At 40.0% G+C, this 24,293-nt stretch overlaps 4 protein-coding genes across 6 annotated transcripts in view; 2 read left to right on the top strand and 2 right to left on the bottom strand.

Annotated features, from left to right (window-relative positions):
* Window positions 1–1,049: 1,049 nt before the first annotated feature.
* sp9 (sp9 transcription factor) lies at window positions 1,050–3,003 on the top strand. The gene has a single exon (XM_035676115.1). The coding sequence runs from the start codon at window positions 1,080–1,082 to the stop codon at window positions 2,343–2,345; it is 1,266 nt and encodes a 421-aa protein (XP_035532008.1). The 5' UTR covers window positions 1,050–1,079; the 3' UTR covers window positions 2,346–3,003.
* A 1,539-nt stretch (window positions 3,004–4,542) lies between these two features.
* Window positions 4,543–9,990, bottom strand: cir1 (corepressor interacting with RBPJ, CIR1). The gene is made up of 10 exons (XM_035676166.1): window positions 9,799–9,990; window positions 8,681–8,775; window positions 8,437–8,510; window positions 8,307–8,320; window positions 8,150–8,202; window positions 8,003–8,051; window positions 7,360–7,480; window positions 6,446–6,552; window positions 6,062–6,147; window positions 4,543–5,736 (listed from the first exon to the last, which is right to left on the bottom strand). Exons 1-10 carry the CDS (start codon window positions 9,868–9,870, stop codon window positions 5,010–5,012), a joined length of 1,398 nt encoding a protein of 465 aa, XP_035532059.1. The 5' UTR covers window positions 9,871–9,990; the 3' UTR covers window positions 4,543–5,009.
* A 326-nt stretch (window positions 9,991–10,316) lies between these two features.
* scrn3 (secernin 3) lies at window positions 10,317–14,820 on the top strand. 3 transcript variants are annotated; one of them, XM_035676167.1, is made up of 8 exons: window positions 10,317–10,468; window positions 10,678–10,846; window positions 10,973–11,154; window positions 11,299–11,498; window positions 13,695–13,907; window positions 13,986–14,148; window positions 14,236–14,416; window positions 14,510–14,820. In XM_035676167.1, the coding sequence occupies exons 2-8, from the start codon at window positions 10,691–10,693 to the stop codon at window positions 14,669–14,671; spliced, it is 1,257 nt and encodes a 418-aa protein (XP_035532060.1). In that variant the 5' UTR covers window positions 10,317–10,468; window positions 10,678–10,690; the 3' UTR covers window positions 14,672–14,820. The 3 variants fall into 3 exon arrangements, with proteins under 3 accessions (XP_035532060.1, XP_035532062.1, XP_035532061.1); XM_035676169.1 differs by having other exon boundaries at window positions 14,236–14,389; XM_035676168.1 differs by having other exon boundaries at window positions 10,327–10,455.
* gpr155a (G protein-coupled receptor 155a) overlaps window positions 14,779–24,293 on the bottom strand; it is a 10,025-nt gene continuing 510 nt past the window's right edge. Inside the window, exons 2-16 of the mRNA XM_035676165.1 lie at window positions 23,700–24,236; window positions 22,347–22,746; window positions 21,829–21,997; window positions 21,566–21,721; window positions 20,303–20,386; window positions 20,061–20,181; window positions 19,869–19,953; window positions 19,442–19,532; window positions 19,140–19,335; window positions 18,208–18,288; window positions 17,920–18,047; window positions 17,355–17,450; window positions 17,204–17,268; window positions 16,948–17,085; window positions 14,779–16,696 (exon numbers count right to left, since the gene is read on the bottom strand). Of these exons, the coding sequence (XP_035532058.1) occupies window positions 16,501–16,696; window positions 16,948–17,085; window positions 17,204–17,268; window positions 17,355–17,450; window positions 17,920–18,047; window positions 18,208–18,288; window positions 19,140–19,335; window positions 19,442–19,532; window positions 19,869–19,953; window positions 20,061–20,181; window positions 20,303–20,386; window positions 21,566–21,721; window positions 21,829–21,997; window positions 22,347–22,746; window positions 23,700–24,174 (2,481 nt within the window). The 5' untranslated portion in view covers window positions 24,175–24,236 and the 3' untranslated portion in view covers window positions 14,779–16,500. The remainder of the gene's footprint in view (window positions 16,697–16,947; window positions 17,086–17,203; window positions 17,269–17,354; window positions 17,451–17,919; window positions 18,048–18,207; window positions 18,289–19,139; window positions 19,336–19,441; window positions 19,533–19,868; window positions 19,954–20,060; window positions 20,182–20,302; window positions 20,387–21,565; window positions 21,722–21,828; window positions 21,998–22,346; window positions 22,747–23,699; window positions 24,237–24,293) is intronic.

Here is a 24,293-nt window from a genome sequence, read left to right on the forward strand (position 1 = left end):
ACACAGTGTCACCACAATCCACAAACGCTTTACAATGACGGAAAAAGCTTACCTCTCGGAGAACTGACGTGTGAACTCAATTCTGCAATGAAAGGAGACATTGAGCCTTCGTGTGAGAATACATAAAAATAACTGTATGCATTAAAAAAAATACCAAATCGTGTCTTGTATGACAGTCTGAGCAGAGGCTGCACAACAGATGATTGACGGCAGGGTTTTTGGTGTTTCTGTCTGCGGTCGGGTCTCTCATTGGCTGACTTCATCCTCAGCCATGAATGCGGCCATTAGATTGGCTGCGCGTCCTCGCCAGCTGTACTTCAAAGAACACGCTCTCTACAACTAGGTAGTGTTGGGAGCTGCGAGCCAAGAAAGAAACCGTGTGACCCGAGTCAAACACGGTGAGTCTGAGTCAAATTGGAGCCGTACAGCATTGCAATCGCGAACACTCTCATCACAGCACAGACCCTGGATATGGCTACGTCTATACTTGGGGTGAGTCTGACTTTGTATTTGTGCGCAAAAGTTGTGCGTAAAGTTATTGTAGCCTGCTTTTCTCTCCAACAGAAAGTGTTTCCTGCTCTCATAAACTCATGCTTGCTTTCAAGTCTGCAGTAGTGGTTTATTGCTGCCTTATTTACAGTTTATTTGCCTGTTTCTGTTGTTATCTATCATTAAAAATAAACAGTTAAATGCCGATAAAGTACAAATCTAACCAGCTCCCATCCAACTTTATGTTGTTTTTAGTATTTTCTCCCCCTCGTATATTCACAGCTGATATCGGACGCAGTTTATATTCTACAAAAGTTTGTAAAAATGTTTAATCATTATTACTGTTTTAATGTTATATGCTACGCTTGTTGCCCCTCTCTCCAAACACGTTTATCTAAGCTCGAATTTTACTTTTAATAATGAATTATCGTTATAATGTATTTGCTGAAGTCCTGTTTTGTTGTGAATCGGTCGCCCACTTCCCAGCTATCTGGGTTAAACGAAAAACCTTTGCTGCTGCCTGTTTTAAGTCCAACTTCTGTGTGTGTTTTTTTCAGGAAGAACCACGGTTTGGAACTACACCTCTAGCAATGCTGGCTGCAACTTGCAACAAAATTGGCAACACCAGTCCCCTTACAACTTTACCTGACTCGAGCGCTTTCTCAAAAGGTGGATTTCATCCGTGGAAAAGATCCTCCTCCAGCTGTAACTTGGGATCCAGCTTGCCCGGTTTCACGGTAGCAACAAGCCGCGCGTCGACAGGACTAACACCGACCAGTGGCACAGGCAACAGCGCCTTTTGCTTAGCCTCCACCTCCCCGACGTCGTCTGCGTTTTCCACAGAGTACAGCGGTCTGTTTTCCAACTCTGCGAGCGTCACATCCCAAGAGTCTGGACAGTCAGCTTTTATCTCCAAAGTCCACACATCAGCAGAGACTCTATACCCGCGGGTGGGCATGGCGCACCCGTACGAGTCGTGGTACAAGTCCGGTTTCCACTCGACCATCTCTGGCGATGTTGCCAACGGCGCGTCCTCGTGGTGGGATGTCCACACTAACCCCGGTTCGTGGCTCGATGTCCAGAATCCTGCAAGCACCCTCCAGACCTCACTGCACTCCGGGACGCCTCAAGCGATCCACTCCCAGCTGAGTGGCTACAACCCGGACTTTTCCTCGCTGACCCACTCGGCGTTTAGCTCCACTGGAATCAGCCCCTCTGCGTCTCATCTACTGTCCACCAGTCAGCACCTGTTAACGCAGGACGGTTTCAAAACGGTCATCCCCACTTACACAGACGCGTCCGCCGCCAACGCCATGATTTCTGGGGGCAGTTCAGGAATAAGTAGCTCCTCGAGGTCGTCCAGGCGGTACTCCGGCAGAGCAACATGTGACTGTCCGAACTGCCAGGAGGCCGAGCGCCTGGGACCCGCCGGGGCCAGCCTGCGGAGAAAGGGACTCCACAGCTGCCACATTCCCGGCTGCGGTAAAGTGTACGGAAAGACATCTCACCTCAAAGCGCATTTGAGATGGCACACCGGCGAGCGGCCTTTTGTCTGCAACTGGCTTTTCTGTGGCAAAAGGTTCACTCGGTCCGATGAGCTCCAGAGACACCTTCGCACCCACACCGGCGAGAAAAGGTTTGCTTGCCCGGTGTGTAACAAGCGCTTTATGCGGAGTGACCATTTGAGCAAGCACATCAAAACGCACACGGCCGGTGGAGGAGGCAAAAAGGGGAGCGACAGTGACACCGACACCAGTAACCTGGAGACCCCGAGGTCCGAGTCCCCAGAACTTATTTTGGAGGGGGTAAACCCCAGAATCACTGTTAAGGATCCGTCTCCTCACGACGAGCCCTAATGAGCCCTTCACACACACACCCACCCCCCCAAAAAATGATCAAACCAGATTCAAAAACTGCACAGCATTGAAAACGGGTCTTATCTGACAGACAATAAAAAGGAGAACATATTTCAAGAAGCGATTGCAAAGTCTTAAAAAATATATTCTCCACAGGCGTAGCGAGTATTTCATTCGTAAATCCATCTAAAGAAAAAGCCAGTGGTTTACTGTAGGCTTTGGGAATTTTTAGGGGCAACTTGAAAATGAAATGGATGTTGGCTAAAGGTGCGCGAAACCTGTTGAACTTTGGTTGGACAATGTGAGTTACATCCTGTATATTGACGACTAAACTATGTGTTATTTTCATGTAAATGTTAGGCTATGATTGTTTTATTCGTGTTGGTATCCTGGATCATCAGGGAGTTTACTTTCGACGCACTTTGTGGATATGTATGTACACAGCTTTTTCATCTTTGGTTAATCATTTTATTTCTTTGCTAAAAAAATATCTATATATAAATGTTTACCTGTATAAAGTCACACGTATAAGACTTTCATTTTATCGTAATTAAAACATCTTAAAAAAGGCTGTAATTGTGTGATGTAGATTTTATATATATTTGTTTTGTGTGTTAGGTTTTTAATTTGAACAATAATTTTATTTAATTTGGATATTTATTCTTAAAGCGTGAGTGAAGTTCATAGTTCATTTTTCTTAAAATCACCTATAATACCTTGACTTCCCCTATGGAATAAATCAATGTTTAATGCCCCGGAAAAAACATTTCATGCCCAAATGAAAATCTTGTTAAATGGTATTAATTATGACTTGGAGCACATCGTAGCCCCATGTGTCTTGTATTTGCGATTAGGGATTCGTGTCTTATCAAATATCTAATTAATCTCCGAGACATCTTTTGTTCAGTTTCACTTTATCGGGGGGTTTCCAAGGGGGTTTGATGACAAAGGTCCCCTGAATATTTATTCTAATTGTCCAAATTAACTGCTTTCATTTGCATACCAATCGATGGACCGAGAATGAGGATGTGGCTTCTTTCTCTTTGCCAGAAAGCACATAGATGTTATGGGAACAGTTTTTTAAACTTTAGGAGAGAAAAAAAAGAAGGGGCAAAGAGTCACATGCAAATGTTGAATTTGAAATGCTCTTTGCTCAGCGCAGTCAAATGGTGTCTGCATGTTATTTGAATATCAGTGGGCCCGTATTGAAAGGGTTCAAGGATGCTCTCTGACTTCTTTGTGCTTACCCAGTGCAGCGTCCGACTCTCAAAGAAAAAGCCGGGGAATAATTACAGCGTGAGTCCAGGACTGGGAATACGTCAGGGAAAAGCATCTCATCCAGACAGCCTCTTTTTTTTCGAGAGGATGTTAAATTGACCAGAAGGCAATAGAGGGAAATTATTTTCATTTCCTTTTGTGCAACAGCGGCTTCAAGGAAACGGCCACATACTAAAAACTACCAAATTAGATCGCCAATTTGAATTTCATCAAAATACAAAACGACCAACCAGAAGCAACACTTTAGTAAAAAATGTTGATATTTTAGCATAAGAAGTAAATTTATTTTTGAGATAAAAATCTAATTGTTGATCTGTTTTTTTTTTAAACTCATATTTAAATAGTTTTTTTCGATTCGACATTTTGGAGACGCAACATGTCAAATAAAATAAGGAATTTTAGGCCTTAAAATTAATGCGAATAAAATGTGAATAACAGGAAGAAAGAATTGTTCAATTTAAATGGCTAAAAAAAAGAATAACTAGGCTTTTTAAATTATACACAGTTCTGCCATATGAAAATATAAAACCTGCATTAATATAAATAATAAGCATTAATATAAATAATAAGCGTTATTTTATCTATATCCGGCCGCTGCTTGCTTTTAGTTCTTATAGGCTGAATTTACAGGCTGGATATTTGGACAGAAATCATAATTGTTTTGTCTCAGGTTGACGCCTGCAAACACCCACCAGGACGTATTTCACAGCTTTAACGCACATGATATCATTTGAATTCAGATAAACCGGCCGGAAAATCTTTTGAAACGTTAAATATTAATATGTGCAAAGGTGTTATAATTTGCCATCAGGTGCACAGAGCTTAAATAAAATGTAGTATTTAATGGGAATACACTAACGGTAATCAATCAACAGATAAATCCACATTCATTCCACCCATCGCAAATAAACGCATCAGATTGAGATGATTAAAAATTTAATCAGAAAATAAAAGTCCTGATGTTTATTTTTCAGGAATCAACAGCCGTCCAGGCAGTACAGCTTACAGAGTTGATATTTCTAAAAAGACACAATAATGAAACTAAGGTTAAAAAAAAAACTGCAGCAACAGAAAAAGTCTTTCTTGTGGCCAACTGACCATTAAAATGAGTCCAACATTTTCCCATCAACGGATCACAGCTGCAAATTGCTACTAATGGTAATCAATTAATTTAGACCCTTTCATACAATCCAAGACAACACAGGAGCGCCATGAGCTGCAGCCACATATTTTCTGTCCACTGCTTCCCTCTACTGGAGGAAAATGAGACCGCTGCGATTTTAAATAGGAGGGACACTGATTACCAAGAATACTACATGACAGTCACTGAACTCAAAACTGTTTTACAACTTGTCCAATATTATAAACAGGGGGAAAAAAACACAGTCAGTGCTTTCTTCTTCTTCCTCCGTCTTGGCTTCTCTCCCTACTCCTACTCCTACTTCTTCCCCTTCCCTCCCTTTCTTTCCTCCTTTCCCTGCTTCTGCTCCTCCCATCTGCTGTTCTGCCCTTCCTTCCATCTGTGCTACTTCTGTTCCTCTCACCATCTCTACTGTGACGCCTGTCTTTACCTCTGTCCTCCCTGCCTCTCTCGCGGCTCCTACTTCTGTCCAAGCCAGACTTGGAGCTGCTAGGTCTCTGCCTGTCCCTGCTGTTGTGTCTCTTTCTCTCTTGACCTCCCTCCAGCTTGATCTTGTTCTCTGGGCTGCGCTGTCGACTCCTGCTCCTTCCCCTCTCTGTCCTTGTTTGTCTATAATCTCTGGACTCCTCTTCAGGCCGCTTCTGTCTAGTGCGAGGGCTCGGTGACCTGCTCCTATGAGAGGAGGCCTTTTTCTGACTCTTGACTTGCCGCTCGCTCTTAGAGCTGTTATCCCGACAGGAATCTTTTTTCTTGTTCTTCTTTCTCTTTTGGCTCTTGAACTTGCCATGGCTGTCTGAATCGGAGCCACTATCACTACTACTACTGCTGCTGCTGCTGCTGCTGCTGCTACTGGAGGAGTCACTGGAGCTCTCACTGCTTTCATGCTTTTTCTTGTGTTTTCTTTTGCTTTTCTTTTTCTGTTTTTTGCTCTTCTTTTTCTTGGCCTTCTGCTTTTCCAGACGATCGAGTTTTCTGTTAAACAAACAAAACAAAAAAACATTTAATTAACATTCTCAAACACAGCATTAGCACAATGAAGTCTATGAATCACTGGAACGTTTAAGGAAAGTGCTTAAGGATATAAGATATACTAGGCTACATTTTTTTAATTTCAAAATAAAATGTATAAGAAAACATCACTAATACATCAGATAATTTATCAGGATTTCCCCTCCGCTTACACAATCAATATGAGGGTATAAAATAATCAAACAATGTAAAAAACCAAAATGAAATGTAATTTCTATTCCTTAAAGCTTTCATACAGTGAGATTCGTAAACTGTGCTACATTTTTACCTGAGGAGCTTCTGTTTTTGCTTTGTTGATAATGACTTCAGAAACTCCACCTCAGGATCATCCTCTTCTTCACTGGCAACATATTCCTGTAAAAGTACAGAGGACATTACAATCTGCCCTGAAATCAAAACGACAGCATGCAGATAAATACGTCTCTTGAAGGCAAATCTATCAGTGAAACGCCTTTAAACAATGGTAACATTTAAAAAAAAAATCCAATCTGTTCACTTGGCATAAATTGCCAGAATAACTGTCCCCTTCTGCAGCATTTATATACACTACAGACATACCAAAGATGTAGTTAGTCTTTCCTCTCTGAAGGTGTGTGTGTTCATATATATCATCCTATGTGTGCAAAGATGGGAGTGTGAGAGAGACAATTACCTGCGATGGATCACAAACAGTAGCATTCCTACCAAGGACACATTTTTTCAAGGCAAACCCACTGTTTCGCATCTCCGCCATTAACTCCGAGGGGTGCATCGACGGACCTGTTAGCACAAATCACAGCCTCAGAGTCCCATTGATGTCAAACCATTGCCAACCACTATCTCCACAGTGGGAATTTCAGGGGCGGCTTTGTTAACAGAATGGGACATCAAATCAACTCACTCCACTTCCGGCTGAGCAAATCATACAATATCATTCTCTGCCAAAGCAGCAGTTAGGGGAATCAGAATACACAATAATTACATTTTTTCTCCCGGCACAGGAGGAGGACCATTACAGCACTCCACCATCAACACCACCATGCACTGACTGGACTCTCCCAGGGTAAACATTATTACTTTACAACTCAACTCGCTGATTGCAGAACTCAGAATCAGCTCGAGCCCGGGAGCTCCAGCCGAAACCTGAGAGGACAGATACAGTAGGTGTACCGGCTGCAAAGTGTGTGACAGACTGAAGCTAACCCGCTGGTTAGACAGGCAGCACAGATATTCTGGCTCCATGGTTTTTTTTTTGTACCATATAGAATTATTTTTCTGTTTTTCCATTACGGCTACCCATGTTTAATGGACATGTATATATTATGGGGAACCAGATTTCAGCAGGGGAAAAAGAAACTATTAAAGTTGTTTTATATATTGTAAATGACATTTAAATGCTTATGTTAACGTCTGCTTACCTGCTGATGCTTATTTCAATTAATCAATTCCACGTGTTTAATTAACATCAAAATAAAATCTGTATATAAAATCATTGGTGTTTGTTTACATTCATATCAAAGCATGTTAACGTTTAATGACATCGATAAAACCGCAGTTGTTTAAAGTGATAGTTATTATGGACTCTACCTGCTGCCTCCTCGGAGGCCACAGAGCTGGCATTGATACCCGACAGCCCATAGAGAGGACACTCTCTGTCGGTGTTCACATGGCCCCATTTGTGACATTTGATGCATCTTACGTTGCGCACCTGGGAAGTCAAAAACAGACATTACTTTGAATTATGTACGCATAACAATTTAAACAAAACCATCCTGTCTGTATCGTTTAATAATGGCAACATCCTATTATGAGGTAAAATACATTCAATTAATGTGCTGGACTTTAAATTCATGACACATTCTGGTTTTAGTTTTGAAACCTTGTTGTGTAATTAATGTAAATTTAATTTATAGTGTACATTATAATACAGTGGCTCCCAATCTATTCAGCTTGTGACACCTCAGAACAAATCACTGTCTACATGCAACCACTAGTAGTCACAGGTTATGGTCTGAGTGTGAATAAGTGTGACTTCACATTTCATTTGTATGATTTCAGAAGAAAAAAGCAAAAGTCTGAGAAAATTACCAATATTTTGTTTGAAAAACATTTGTTTCATTTAATTTATTATCACTCGCACCAACTTGTGACCCCTTTGGATTTAACGCCTAGGTTGGGAACCACTGGTTCAGTATATATATGTTTCAAATGAATAAAAACCATCACATACCTGGATTCCAAACGGCTGATCTCTAATATTCATGTCATCCTTTGCATACCTACACGAGAAAATTAAAGATAAAAACATTGCACATTCTGGAAGAGCGTTGGACAATGTGCCAAAAATAAATAAAATAAAGAATAATTAGGCATTTACTTCTCTCGAGGAGCCACCTTCTGCCACTCAAATTTGTACTCTTCTTCCCCATCCTGGAAACAGATACATTCTCAATATTAATTTTAGTTTATAAACCTTTCTTGTTCTCAATGCATACCTATTGTGGGACTGTATGTTTTTTTTATTTTTACTTTACCTCTTTCCTTTCCTCTTCAGCGCAGAAGACAATTATGAAGAAAAAAGCAAAAGCAAATAACAAGTATTAAAATATATTTTCGAAAAAAAACTGGTGTTTGAGATCGGTAAAAAACAACGTAATGATTTACCTTTGGATGCTCCAGGTGGAGCCTCATACATAAAATTGAGGCCATTTTTAACACGGTCATCCCCCATCAACAACCTAGAAGTGAGAAAACAATATGTAGAACTTAAAACAAATATTGAGTATGTACAGTTAATCATTACACTAATGAATAAGTTAACTTAAAAATACATTTGTTATTCAGAAAGCGGTTTTGCAGGAGACACGTGGTTTCATTCTGTAGCCGTGCTCTGCAGTATTTATCGAACCTGTTGTTGTAGGTGTCCTGCTCTTTCAGATAGGCCTGCATTAGTTCTTCTTGCTTGGTCTTCTCGAAAGTCAGTTTCTGTTCTGCTATCCATACCTGAAAGATGAAAAGAAAAGGAGGATTACAACACACACACTCTCTACTCTGGTCTTGCCTTTGCCTGGCGGTCAGATATGCACATACATCCTAAACTACTCGGCTACAAGCTGGTTCAATTCCTGTGCAGCCCCACATGCTGCACCTGCCCCTCCAACCTTATTACAGCAGAGATGATTTGTCGAATACGCGAATGGTTGATCAGTGAATTTTATAATTATTTTACAAACTGTTATAGTGCATCATTTTCCATATGAAAATGCAAAACATTCATTAGCTTTGGTTTCTCAAGTGTAACATTTTGCTTTAAAGAAGGAAGAAGAAGAAGATATACTTTTATTGATCCCCTAGGGAAATTGTTTCTTTTCAACTCTTTTTTTATACACACACACACAACACCACACACACAGAGGCTGAAATACACACTTCATGCACTTGTTTTTTTTTCTTCTACAACCTATTGTTAATTATTAAGTTTTAGTAATGTGTTTTTTTCACTATCTTCTGGTATTTTATAGACTGAACAAACATTCTTAAAGTTATTAAAATCCTTTTTAGTTGCATCCATAAAGCAAATTAATGAACACTTTAAAGTGACATTATTAAAACACACACACACACACACACTGAGGAGGACATAGAGCAGTACAAACAGAAACACTGACACCCAAACTAAAACCCACAATAAACCAAACAATCAGCAAATATCAACAGGAAACGAAGGTTTGTGTAGTAAACAAACATTTACACTGAGCCTTTAGATGAGCTCAGGTTAACTGTAGCGATACACAAATTAACTTCATTTAACGGTGCAAACAGTCACTGTAGCTCAGATGTGTTGTGTTAATTATTCATTCAGAATAAACCGTACACTCTGAGGTCATAACATATCAAAGTGTTGCTAAGTAACGTTAGCAGCCTGTGCTAGCGGAAGCTACACACACATTAAACATAGCTCGCCCGCTAGCACTGCAGGCTACTCTGAAGTCCTCTCGTCTCAAGCAATAACTGCAGCTAGCTCACCTTTTTGATGTTTGACTTCGACGCAGGATGAAAATCCTTCTTGCACATGAAGTTTGCAAACGATTTCCCCATGGCTGACGACCTGTAACGTCAACTGAGTTCACAGTTTAGCGTTAATGTTAGCTACGGAGTCGCTAGTAGCTTCCTCCGCACGTAAACAAATCCGCTGCGTGAAGTCAGTTCTGTGTTGGAGCCGATGAACCACGGAAGTAAAAGTTCAGCCTCTTTTTCATCTTTAAACCTTTAAAACGAGATTATTTAATCTATTTCGATGATTAAAATAGAAGATTAAATTACACCGTATTTTTTTTTCTATAAAATGTTTTCATATCTGATGATACATCTCTCAGCAATAGTAAAATAAAAAAATAAATAAAATAAATATTAATAAAAATTAAATAATAGCAGACTCTAAGAATACCAAGTGCTAATAATAATAATAATCTAGGATGAGGAATACAGATTAAACTAACAAAAATATCGTTAAACGGAGAGAACCGGCGACGATTTTAACTACGAATATAAAACTGACTTCAGCTCGGTCACGTGACTGTACCGATTACACGTCACAGAAGGTGAACTGTGACCGATGAAACGATTTTGGAAACAGAAATGAAACTAGAAACTGACAGTGACAGTGCTCAGTAGGACTCAAAGGTAGGACTCAAAGGTAAGGTTCACTTGTTTAAATGATAAGTATAGTCTCAGCATTACGTGGCACTGCGCTTTGGCTTAATATCTGACGTTAACATTTAGTTAGCTTTAAATCAGTTAGTCATTGCATTGGCTGTTTATGCTAAAGTAGCCATGATCTTCAAATCTGTTCATTAAATATATGTTGTGTAACCAATGCAACCTTTCTGTTTACTCTCTGGCTAGTTTGAGATTCAAAATGCACCCCTCTTCCTGTGACACCTTTGTGGCTCTGCCCCCCTCCACTTGGGGACAGCACGTCATTTTTGGGAAAAACTCGGACAGGCCTTGTGATGAAGTCCAGGAGGTGGTGTATTTCCCTGCCGGAGACTATGATGCAGGGGGGAAGGTTGAGGTAGGTGACACAGACAGCTTGTTATTGCCCTCCAGCCTCCCATTCCCCACAGTGCTCCTGTGAATGTGCCATTACATAACCATTAACAGCTTTTTGCCCCTGTGTCTTGCCCCTTCTTGTGAACAGTGTACATACATAGAGATTGAGCAGGTCCCCCACACTTATGCAGTTGTGCTGAGCAGACCGGCGTGGCTGTGGGGGGCAGAAATGGGCGCAAATGAGCATCAAGTGTGCATTGGAAATGAAGCAGTGTGGGGCAGAGAGAGTGCTGATGGGGACGAAGCTCTTCTCGGCATGGATCTTGTCAGGTAAATGAAGTGTTTGTGTTGGTGGATATGTAATGACATACTACCACCCAGAAACAATTTAGTGCAAGTTTTTCTTTGGCAGTTCAGACATAGACCGAGCAAACTGTGTGACCCTACAAATCTGTGACCCCTCACATTTTCCAGGCTTGGACTTGAGAGGGCCGATACGGCTGAGAAAGCTGTGGATGTTATTACCGAGCTGCTGGGGAAATATGGCCAGGGAGGATCTTGCATGGAGGATGAGTGTGGCTTCACCTATCACAACAGCTTCCTCATCTCAGACAGGACGGAGGCATGGCTGCTGGAGACGTCAGGGAAGTACTGGGCAGCGGAGAGAGTGGCAGGTAATCAGATAAATAATACTAGGGATAGGTGCACATTTGAAATACAATGCAATGGCATGAGTTCAGAAGACACTTAAATGTTTAGTCTGCAGTCATAAATGAAAGAAACTATGGAAAAGTAGACCTTTTAAACAGGTCAGTATATTTATATACAGTCTGTGGTCAGTAGGGACATAAAGGGAGAAAGTAGCTAGAAGAGGCAGGCACCTATTTCTAAAGACACTAGTCTCTAGAAATAAGAACAAACAGGTGATAATTATGTCAAAGCCAAAAACCTGAACTACAAACCAGCAGTGGGATGCTTACACTTTTGGTTAATCAAGCTTGGAGCTTCTTTAGGAAGTTTAAAAACACATTAGGGTCCACTTTAAGGGAGTCCCGGTGTTCCTGGTTCGATTCCAACCTGCGGCCCTTTGCTGCAAGTCATCCCTCCCCTCTCTCTCCCCTCTTTCATGTCTATCTTTACCTGTCCTGTCAAAATAAAAGCCCACATTAGAGCAAGTAACAATTAGAGCCCACCAGATTAATTACATTGGCTGATTATATATTTATCACAGATATATTGGTATCTGTGTATGTGACAGCTGAGAATAGATGGCAGTTACAACATGCCAAAGCTACATCTATGGTAGTTTAGAATCAGTATCGCTATTGCATAGTTTGGCCACCAGAGAGCGCTCACTCAGTACATATAGATAAGATATATATCTTTTTAAACTTTCACTAGTAGAATGAAAGAACCATTTTTTGCAAACATATTTTAAACAAGTTACAATGAAAGTACTTTTTTCTTTTTTTCTAAAGAAGTTTGAAAATCTGAGTCTCGGTTTTGTACCAAATTATAACAGGGAGGAAAAGTTTGTATAACCTGAGCCTTATTACTAACTAGCTTGTTTATTAGTGTGTAAGACATCAATTGTCAAGATACAAGATCGTGCACCATGTGAAGTAAACCAGTTCGTAATGACGAATTACTCAGTTTTACTGTAAAGCTCAATTACTGTACTTGAAATCCACAACCTATAATAAAAATATTGTATATCAAACTGAAGCACAACACACACTACACAACTAAAACTATATGGACATGTAAGTCCAAATCCATGGGCTTACTAAAAGTACACAGAGTATGTAGACCAGACAGTCTGTTTAATTTTGGCAATGTAGAGCAATCTTACCATTATCAAACACCTTTGCAAGCTCTCCAGCTGACCCTGCTGGCCAGTAGGTCACATGATGATATTATACCTCAATAAGCAGTCATGTAAATAATTATAGCTTCATCAAAATTCTTGTTAATACGTATATATGACACTGTAAAACGTATCACAGCTGAACTGTGTAAAAAAATTCACTGGCAAGTCTTTACAAGCATCTTTTCATTCCCTGTAGAGTGAATAGAGTGAATATCACTCAGGGCCTCGTATTATTTTAACATTGTGTTTTTTATTATATTCCTTAAACAGCCCGTCTCCCATCAGTATGACCACAGGTCTCCAGAACTCTGACTGTCTTATTAATACTTTGTACTCAACAATAAAGAGAAAATCACTGATTATGATTCTGAAACATAGTCAGTATTCAAGAACTCTAAAACAGGAGAATCCAAGTAAAATGGGCTCTAGTTCACATCTCTTGACTATAAAATAAGTTTTATTATAATTAGAATAACAATTTTATGGCCTCTACTTCATTCAGCCAGATGTTTTATGGAGGGAAGTATTTTAAAATTACAGTGACATTATTTTACACGCTTGTATAACAGACTGCTGAGTCTGAAAAAAACACTCTTCTTGTTCTTCAAGGTACCTTACCATTGTGGTTGTCGTTCGCCATATTTTCTCCAGCCAAGTCCTTCTCTGAGTAGCAGTCCATGGATACATACACTATATATTGTATATATTTATGGTAGCTGCCGGTCTAAGCCGCCATTATGCCTTTTGTTTCAGTTTTCTGCATTAAATGGCTGCCTTCCCTTTGTGTTTGTGTTACTGCACTCATAATTTAAGTCACCTTAAAACAGCAAGAATCTGAAGTAGTAGATAAATAGATGCAGAATCACAGGGATGCTGATTATCATTTTCTAATGACACATTGCACTGCTGAGGTTGGTGTTGAATAATAATATTACATGTATTGTAGCAGTGAAGTGTTATTATTAGTGGCTAATCATCTCCTTTTACACTCTGACTCTAGATGGATATCGCAACATATCGAACCAGTATGGCATAACGACGAAGATAGACAAGGAACACCCAGAAATGAGGGAATATGCACGAAGCAAGGGATGGTGGGATGGAGAGACTCAGTTCAACTTTGCCACAGTCTACTCCTTCTTGACTACAGCCAGAATAGAAGCCGCTGGGAACCGATACTGTGAGGGGAAGAAGTTGCTGGAGAAGAGTAATGGTTAGTGAAATGCAAAATGCAAATGCAAAAAAGTTGCACTTCTTCCACTGTTTATGCACGTGTTGATTATTTACTAAGGTCATATCACTGCTGAGACTATGATGGATATCCTGAGGGATAAAGACAGTGGCATCAACATGGAGGGAATGTTCATGACAACAGGAAGTATGGTGTCTGTGATACCCACGGATGTTTCTCTGCCAGGAGTTCACTATTTTACAGCAACTCCAGACCCTGAAAGGTACAGAGATTAACTCATAAAACATCCTTTAATTAAATTATGGCCGCAGTTACTGATTATTTAATAAGTCTTCCTTTTTTACAACAGGTCTATATTCAAACCTTTCATCTTTGTGAAAAACCTTAAGCCACTGATGCTGACGACTTCTCCTACTTACGGTCCAGATGACCCAGTGAAGAAGAAGCCCCGCTTCCAGAGCAAGCCTGACCGCAAACATGAGTTGTTCGTCAAACATGAACTGGTAGCTGCCATCATTGAATCCTACAAGGTTGAACAATTAAATTCAAGCCTGCAATCTACCCAAAGTTGTCATTTTGCTTAGTGTGGTCACTGTACTTACAGATTGTTTTTTTGTCTATAGGACAGAGGAACGAAGATCACACAAAGAATGAGGCAGCTAGAGAAGACAAATATGACACGGATGGAGGGTCCTCTTTTATATGGTGTTGATGAACCTGACCTTTGGGTGAATCTGTTCACAAACTGTGTTCAGGAGGAGATGGATGTGTACAAGACAAGCTGAGAGTCCCACTACTACTACTACTACTACAGTACAAACAGGCTTGTATAATAAATCAGAAAATCAGAACACAACTGAATAGTAAATAGCATATAGCTATTAAGCACATAAAGGGTTCAGAAATAAAATTTATTTTTAAAACAAATCCAGATATCATGAATATGCAACCTTTTACAGAATAAAAAGAATTGTTTTAACACAATTTTTCTGTTGAATTATTATTAAACACAAACATTTGCACTTAAAAAAGCCACAAAAATGATTGCTTTAGCAAAGTTAGTTTTCTACTAGTGTCATTGTGTACCTGAGAGAAAAAATTACAGCAGCTCGCACTTTCCAACTAAAAGTTCATAAAGTTTGTGTGGAGGAAAACGTGTTTTTCAAATTCAAGGTAAACACTTTCAAGCAAACATGTTAGATTAGTCTGAGTCTCGGAATCCCTAAGTTCTGAGACTCAGACTAAGCCATGCTGCCATTTTATGGTTATCACTTAATAATAATGATGGCCTTTTTGAATGTTTCAAGTGGCAGCTTGCTTTTGTTGTTGTCACTTTCAAAAATAATAATAAAACAATTTTAACATGGCCTTGGAAATGTGGAAAAACTGTCAGGTTGTTTGAAATGGTGTAATGGGAACTGTGTGTTCTACATCAATGCCAAGTCATGTTAAACTGCAGGTTATCAACACTACAATCCTCATGATACATTACCAGTTAACTAACTGGTGAAACAAATTAAATAATAAGTTAAACTGACTACAAACAAACAAATGAATAAAGATTTTACCACATCTTCCCTTTTTCCTTTGGCAAGTGGCTTTGGTAGAAGAGTGATAATACACTCAGAAGTGTGCCAGTAAAGGAAATAATACATTCAGCAAAGCAGAATGCCTGCAGCTGTAACTGAAGGCAGCTCTTTGTGCTTTATCGCTCACACAATGACACAACATATAAGATAAAACAACTCAAAGTCCAAGTGCATGACTGATTAAAAATCTACGCAAAAGCAAAAGTATTTAAAAAAGCAGCAAAGTCTTGTTTTATCCTTTAAAATGAGTAATACTTATTAGTTGTGTTATTCTTGAAAATGCTTGTATAATGAAAACATCTTATTTTTTTGTAGTTTTGGCCATCAGTCCCGTTTGGTTAATATTTCACTCACCAGTTTCCTTGCTGATTTAAGAGTGCAGCACACCAAGCAACAGTCAAACAGGCAAGGAACACAGAGAGACTATTTGATATGTAAATAAACTGTATCATATTAACTTTATTACCCAATCTGTCTGATGTAGACATCTATTAGAATTAGAAGACAGACTTCCTGAACACTAATCTACAGCACTAAGCAGTAGTTGTGCGTGCAGTTTTCCCACATGGCTAAACAGCATGTGCATGTCTGATCATGTTCCTGTCCTGATTGGCTGTTTTAGCAATGCTGCCAAAACTCAAAATCTCAGCAAATAACCTGGTGAGTAAAATGTTCAAATGTAAAACTGCAAAAAAAGGACACAGGTGGTTCAAAAAAAACAACAACGATACTATACACTGCTAATTCCCTTTAAACCTACTCCACACAATGCATTATGTATTGGCATTTCACAGTCAGGTGTGGTCTGTTCCAACACCCAACTCAGATACACAATTATGCATTATGTTGTACTGAACTGGGTGTGGACAGAGCACGGCAGTGCCAAAAGTTTTCAGTTGGGTACTCTTTAAAGGTCAGTATTGTTCTTCTTCTTGTTGTCGTCTGACCTACAGATGTAATTTTTCTGGACTGAGATGCCATTTTCCCTTTGGTAAAAAAGAAATGTTGACTTTGACCCGTGTGTCTTATGATATAAATCGATAATAAAGGCGACTGTCTTGGAAGTCATATTCCCGCTTGATGTGCTGGAGCACACCGCCCTGCTGTAACCGCGTTCCATAGAGTACCGCCTCACCAAGGTCCTGAGCCAAGCCCACCTGCTGGAGCCACTCCACCAGTTCACAGCCAAGAAAACAGTCCACCACAGTTCTCTTTCCACATCTGAAAGTCAAAAGAGCCATTCACCCAAAAGGTCTATTGAGGGTCGGCACAAAAAGTAGAGAAGAAGCAGACAGAGCCCACATGCACTAAAACTTTACGAAATGATCGTTTTAAATGATGTTTTACAGCATTGTGGTATGTGAATGGCTACAAGGGTTTGTTTCTATACACACCAGGGAACATGTTTATTCAAGACAGTTTTTCACCAACCTCTGACCAGAGCAGCAGTGAGTAAGACTATGTGCTCTCACCTTCTTTTTTTGACTATGTCATGACAACACTGGTCCTTGTGGTATTTGGTGAACTGGGTGCAGGTCATCCTGATATCTTCAGGTAAATCAGTCTGCGGCTGCTCTTCTCGCTTCTTTCCATACCACAGACTGTATAACCTAAACACCATTCACAGAAGCAAAATATAAACGCATGTACACACTGTATATACAGTATGTTGTGTGTATACAAAACTACAAATGTCTGGCAACATTTCATAACATAAATGTCCATTACCTTTTCTTGAATGGCAGTATAATCAAATGCTTGTCCAGCCCAAACAGAGCAAAGGATAGAAAACCCTGGTAACAGAAAACATGTAATGACACTGGTCATGTGTGAGAATTAATGCTCATAATCTTTCTACTATAGTATCTGGAATACCAACCTGTCCATAGTTGACCACAGCACAGAAGAACTGCAGCTCCAAGTAGAGTCTACCAGGAACACGGTTAAAGAGCAACCACAAGCAGCTGGACAAGTTCTGTCATAACAGGAATTAAGACGGATGTTATGTTGGAGGTGTAAAACTAGTAAATCCAGTTGACAGCACCAGTTTGTAGAACCAGTTGAGTAAAATTAACTGCATTTAGAGAATTCATAAGGCATCAGTGACATAAAAGTATGTGGACTGCACTACGTTTAAAAAAAAATTTGTCCAATTACAGTTTTTTCAACATTTTTTAGATTCACAGAAACACAGAAAATATTGGTATTTACTATTTAGTCTCATTTAATAAATGTATGTTTGTACATAAGACCGATAAATAATAATCCTAACATAAAAATGTTCTAATGGGTTTTTTTTTGGACAAGCCTTCCGCCGATACTCACAGGAGTTCACAGCTCAGCCATTTGTATCTGACTTGGTTTGTGATGCACTCAATATAATAATGCAGGCAGTAAGGCTGACTTCACGTCACTATAGGAGTGAAAGGTGGTGGTTTACTCACAGCAAGCAAGCCGACAGTCAGAAGCAGACATAAGAGCAAATGACGAGCCACTTGTCTATCTGCAACCTGTTGGAGCTCCACTTGGACAAGCAGGCAGTCTGTGGACTCACACCTGCTCTCACACTGACCTGAGGGTAGCAGCAGAACAGACATTTAAAGTACTTTATTACTTATTAATTAGAGAAAAGCCGTACATTATTACGTAATTATGGTTGCTGATATGCGTTACTTATTGGGGTTTAATGCATTCTTAAATTCCCTTAGGATGTCTGCTTTTCAATACAGTACCTGTGAGTGTGGTTGGTGTGTTTGTGCTGATGATCATGTCAGGCATGGGCTGGGTTGGTGCACAGTCACATATGAGGCATTCTGATAACAGAGTGATAAAAATGAGAGTGACTTTGACTGACTGGAAACAGAGTTAAAGTAATACAATACAGGGTAATACTAGTACAAGCACCTTCACATTCCTCTGGTTCACATAAAAATGTCTCAAATATCTTGAGTTAATAGGAATATTTATTTAATAAACGTTTCCTTTGTGATTTGACGTTTTTAAATTATTCAGCAGCTTCCACTCCATTATATCTACTACTGACTAAACCTTTATCAGTATATTTACAATACTTAGATGTGTTGCAATGTTAGCTCACAAACCTCAGCCAAGGAGGCTCGGTTATAAGTCCAAGTCCTGTGTTTCTACAGCATCATTTGTGAGAGATGATGTGTTCAGTGTTGCCTCGTTTGCTTTTTGCTTTAAATAGGGAACTAAACGTAAAGGGAACTTGGCCTATCATGTTCCTGCAGATAATGACACCAAAAAAAGTTGTTTTCCTGGGTGATTTTGTAATTGCAGAGGCTTTTTTCTATTCAAGTAACTGAAAATGATCTGTGTGGGGGTTGAATGTCAGGCAGAAGTTGCATTGCCTACGTGTCAGTTTTCAATAGACGACTTGTAGATAAGGGTTAGTCTTGACTTTGGATTAATGATTGTGCTCTTTCTTTCCTTTCCGACTTGGGCTTTGACAACTGACAGACCATTTAGATACTGGGACGGCCTCTGTATGCTCCAGTGATTATCATGTGCTGTGATTATAATCACCAAACTATTGTATTTGGTAGCCTGGTCTTAAATTAGTCTCATTAAAGAGACATCTTCAAACAAATGTTGAATTGTTAAATAAAAACCTCAGATAAATGGTCTGCATAAGAGAACGTACCTCTGTTGAGACCCCCTGATGTGGGGACTGGCTCAAACATATTCTGGTCTTCTGGTTCAACTTCAGTCACAAGATTCTCTGCAGAGTTATCCTCTTGGATTTGGTCATTTTGGGCCCAGCTTTCTCTACTGAGACACACAAGAGAGCCCCCTCCGAGCAGCGTACTGAGGGCAACTAGAACTGTGGTGCAGATTATCTGTCAGAGAACACACAGACGTGCAGATTTTAAAATAATTCTATGTGGGTTTAAAACAGTTCTTAAATAGCAGGAAGCAGGAAAATGATTTCCACTTATGTGTTACCTGTGGTTTGCCATAAAAGAATGACGAGTCAATGGTGTCAGACATTTCCCCCCCAGAAATGAGCAACACAGCAGTTACTAAGGCTGGAACCCTGTTAATAAGATAAATTACATTCACATCACAATCAGTGACAGTATAAAAATGTAAAACACAATCCAGCTCAATGACACTCAACTGCAGAATAAATTAGCAGGAAGTGAATAAATTTGTTTGATCGTTAACATTCAAGTAAGGCGTTATTACCACTGTGAAATCACCCTCAGTACTGTTGAGCTTAGTTTTGGGTGACCTATTCATCTTTACAAATCAAAGCTAAACTGTCCAACATGTCCCTTTATCTTTTGGGCAGGTCATTTGGTTATGGTTACAGCTTCCAGTCAACCAGACATCTAGCCTAGTTTCATTTCTCTGTTCTTCTGTGACTCACCCCCAGCCTGCAATGACGAACACGCCTGGTGACACTTTTAGATGTTCAAACCTTTTCAGGAGCACAAGAGAGAGTGCTATCAAACCTAAAATAACAAAATAAGCATCATCAAATGTACAATCAGATTTCAGAGTTCACCAAGAAAAATGAATGCAGTTTAATGTGAGGTTGCTGTGTGCATACATAGCATACCTGGCCACACATAAGTGCTGTAGAGTGAGGTGCATAATAATGTGAAAGTCAGGACCTGCCCGATGGCGTTGTCTTCTTTCACCACAAAGTTCCACACGATCATCCCAATACAAGTTAGAAACTAGAGACCACAGCATAACAAATGCATGAATTTACTGATGTGAAGTTACACATACCGGTAGATTTCTTTTGTCAAGTGAATCCATGTAAATCAAATACATTTAAAGAGTATGTGTGCTCACCTGTGCCAAGAACAGGTTGACTGTAAACATATGAGGCAGCCTCTTGACTTTCTTACTTAAAAACATGACGGCAATTGTCCACACCTGGAAACACACAGATTTCAAATAACTTGAGTTAACCAACACAAAGACTTTTGCTCAGATGATAAATACAATATTACACTCGCTATTAAACATTGTTTGGCTGGTTATTCCATTCAAAAGGAAATGAGAGATTTAATTATTATAACACGAATTGCATATTGAAGAAGCAGAAGCACTGAATACAAATAAAGGTATAAGATACTGCAGAATACAAACACAAATATCAAGGTTCCTTAAAAAGGCAGAAAGTGAGAATAAATGAGGAAGTAAGTCTGTGAGTCAGTAAAGCATCTGCTCACACATACTAAGCCTGGAAGCAAAGATAAAGTAATACGATACAGGGAATAATACCATAATGAAGCTGAGTGTAATACTAGTACAAGCAGCTTCAAGTTCCTCTGGTTCACATAAAAATTTCTTAAGGTAACAGGCATATTTTTAAACTTATGTGATGTGTTGCAATGTTAAAATCTTGATATACTCTAACAACATAATATCCTACAAATTACATTCTTGTACTCAATAAGTGTTTTTCTTCCACACTTGCAGTATTGCTTTGCGTCTATCATGACTATGCCATGACATTTTATTAAACATAAACAGGAGTCAACCATAATTCGGTGGCCACATGGTGATGGAACACCATTTAATCCAACCATCCCTTTCTTTAACTCTCCTTTCAACGTAACACAAATGTCATGTGTTTCTACAGCATGGGAGAGAGAGATGATGTGTTCAGTTCTGCCTTGTTTGCATTGAATAAGGAACTAAATGTACCAGGAACTTGACATATCATGTTCCTGCAAATATTACTAAGTGTTTTTTTCCCTACGTTTGATAGTCTTTCATTGTTAACCTACCACAGTGGGTCAAACATGTGAAAAGAAGCTATATTTTTGTATTTTCCCTGCTTGATAACATCAGATGAACATGGGGTGTGTAATATCAAAAGTGACTGAACTGGGAAATAACTGTGTTAAATCATGGTAGGTCAAACAGATTCCAGTTATTAAGTGGACCATGCTATAACAAATGCTCTATTAAGTTATTTCTACTTCACTTTGACCTCACCTAATAATAGAACAAAATAAACAACACAACCAGCTGATCCCCTTATAAAAGATAAGCAAACACCAAGCTTGCAAATGTCACACTGACATGTGTGCAGTTGTGACTCACCAGTGCAACTAAGCTCACTATGCTTATGTTAAAGCTGACATTCTGCAGTGAATTCATCAAAAGCTGAGGATCCATCCAAGGGATTGTGAGTAACCAGGCAGAAACATACATTATCGGAGCTGAGAGAAAAGTGCTGATCACCATCCCAGAGGTTACCTGTAAGAAACATTAAAAAACTAAATCATACACGGTGAGTTGCAAAGGAAAAAAACAGCAGCATCTTAAGGGCAGAAGTTGGAAGATGCAACAACTCAACAACTCACAACTTCTAGCTCTGCGTTGTAATAGACAGCATAGATGGCCACGCTTGGTGCAGTGGGAAACACTCCATAAAGAAAGGCATAGTTGGAGAGGCTAGAGTGGTTCAAAGCACTGGTGTTGCTGTTGTCCAACAGATCCACCATGTCCTTACAAATCAGCGGCATCAGCAACCTGAAAGACAAATCAAAAGAGCATTTGTTTGAGGGGTTAGTTAACACTACGCTGAGAAGTGCAGTGCGACTAAAATATTTATGTACACTAGTTATTATCATGCTACGCACTCCTCCGACCTTTAACATGTCATCCGTTCTGTAAAAAGGCTTGTGGTCTGAGAAAGGCCTGAGTCACCCAAACCATCAGCACAAAACAACATGTTGGGAGCACTTTACAAAGCTCTAACCTGCTGACTCTCTACACTCCTGGAGCATCATTATAAAAGAGAGGTTGTCTGATAACACTAAATTATCTCTTGTATACAAAGAACAGGAGGTGAAGTCAGTAAAGGCGTTTTTTCACTCACAGTTTTGCTGTAATTAGTAATATCAGTGTCACGACTGTGGATCTGGTTAGTTTCCCCAGCTGGCCCACCATGGACAGACCCAGGTAGAACAGAGCGGCTCCCCCAAAAGAGTTTGCCAAACCGTCCACAAATTCAGCCATGAAGGGTGGAATCGTCTGGTGCAGGACAAAGTGGGCGATGATGCCGATGACGACCATGAACACAATAGGGTTCTTCAGGACCTGTAAAAACACAAGTCCCATGATCCGCAGTTTGCTCTGCTGGTTGTTTCCCTGATTCTTCCATTTTTGGATCTCACAGAAGGCAAAGCCGATGGGATTGAGAAGCATCAGGGACACAGGTGCAACCAGGTAGATGTACTGGAGGTACTCCGGGTATGTGCTCTGGTACAGGGCCTCAACTGTGAAGATGAACACAAATGGCTCAATATTAACAATAACACATTTAACTTACAGGGTCGCAGTTCAAATGCAGTGTATAGATCAAGAACAAAAACATCTGAGGCCTCATGTACGTATATAAAACCTGACACAAAGATGCAAATATATTAGTGTACGCTCTTTTTCATGTGGAAGAAACATTCAGGCACACGGCCGCTGGGTCATAGTGTTACCCAGGGTCAAAGTGCTAGTGTACAGCAAGTCTCACGTACGTTTACATTTAAAACCTTCTCTGTAAAACATGGTCTCTTGTGACTTTCCACACAAAGCAGAGAAATGTAACTATGAAAGTTTGAGGAAGTGGAAAAAATACAATAATAAATACTATAGCAGAAGTGAAAGCAAAACAAAAAGACACTTCTTGGAAATGTCACCACTGGCTGATCTAATGTGAGAAAAATATGGTTTAGAAGCATATAAATTCTGCTTCGCTGCAATAAAGAACAACTCTATTAGTTCGTCCACTCTGTTTGAAATTTGCATAATTGTCAATGGTTAAATCAGGCTTAAATCGGGTTGTTTATTAATCTGGAAACCAGCCTGAGAAGACTTATTAGAAGCCTGAGCGTCTGTAAGAGACACATGTAAACACGCCGTTAATGCACAGCAACAGTACTTTTATTCTTTGACAGTGGGGCCAGTTTATGCATGTCTACATTTAGACCACAGGTACCTGAGCATATGCCTGAGTGAAGACGTGTTTATATAGTATAAAATAATGAATCCCACTCAGAAATGATGACACTCTAGGTTTTTTATTTCATGAACGCAACGTTGGTTAAGGAGGGGCCCCTGAAAGCAGTCAGTTTACGGTGTTGCAAATGGATAATTATACTTTTGTTTGTTTGTCTGGATGGATGGGGAAACATCAGGACACACAGTGGGTGGGTAGGCTCACAGGCATTATACTCACCAATGGGATATCCCAAAGCAAAGTCGTTGCTTTGGGTGGCAAATATTGAGAAGAGCCCAGCCTTGCTATAGCGGCTCTCAGGCCTGGCAACTATGAGTGTGAGGACGCACACAATGACAAACACAGACACTTTGGCGATGAGGATGCTCCACAGAAATGGCCAGATGACATTACCAAAGTCCAACAGCACCATGTTCTTGAACAGCAGCGCTGGGAGGGCAAACTTGGACACAAAATTCCCCAATCCTTTAGCCTGGGTAGAGGTGATGATGTTTGTCCTCCCAGCGATGTACCCGCATAATATTATCCCAAAGCACTCCAGGAGCGCCGGGAAGAGCTTGTCAATGGACATACTGGACGAGAGAGCAGTGAGGTCCGGGTCTTCCTCCTCACTGTATGATAAGTTGAAGTTGGTGGTGGTTGTTACCGGAGCCTCCATCGCGCCGCCGGTCCTCCCTCCCGTGTCAGCTGTCATACCCGGTTTGAGTTCATGTTAAATGTCGTTACTGCCGCTGCTGCTCGGCTCCGACAGAGACACTAAACAGAGGAGATACAGTGAGAGGAGGAGCCGTTACAGCCGTTACAACCGTTACA

This window comes from Morone saxatilis, unplaced genomic scaffold (assembly GCF_004916995.1).
Source record: "Morone saxatilis isolate NCDOM2014 unplaced genomic scaffold, NCSU_SB_2.0 Contig5, whole genome shotgun sequence".
In the NCBI taxonomy this organism is placed as follows: Eukaryota; Metazoa; Chordata; class Actinopteri; family Moronidae; genus Morone; species Morone saxatilis.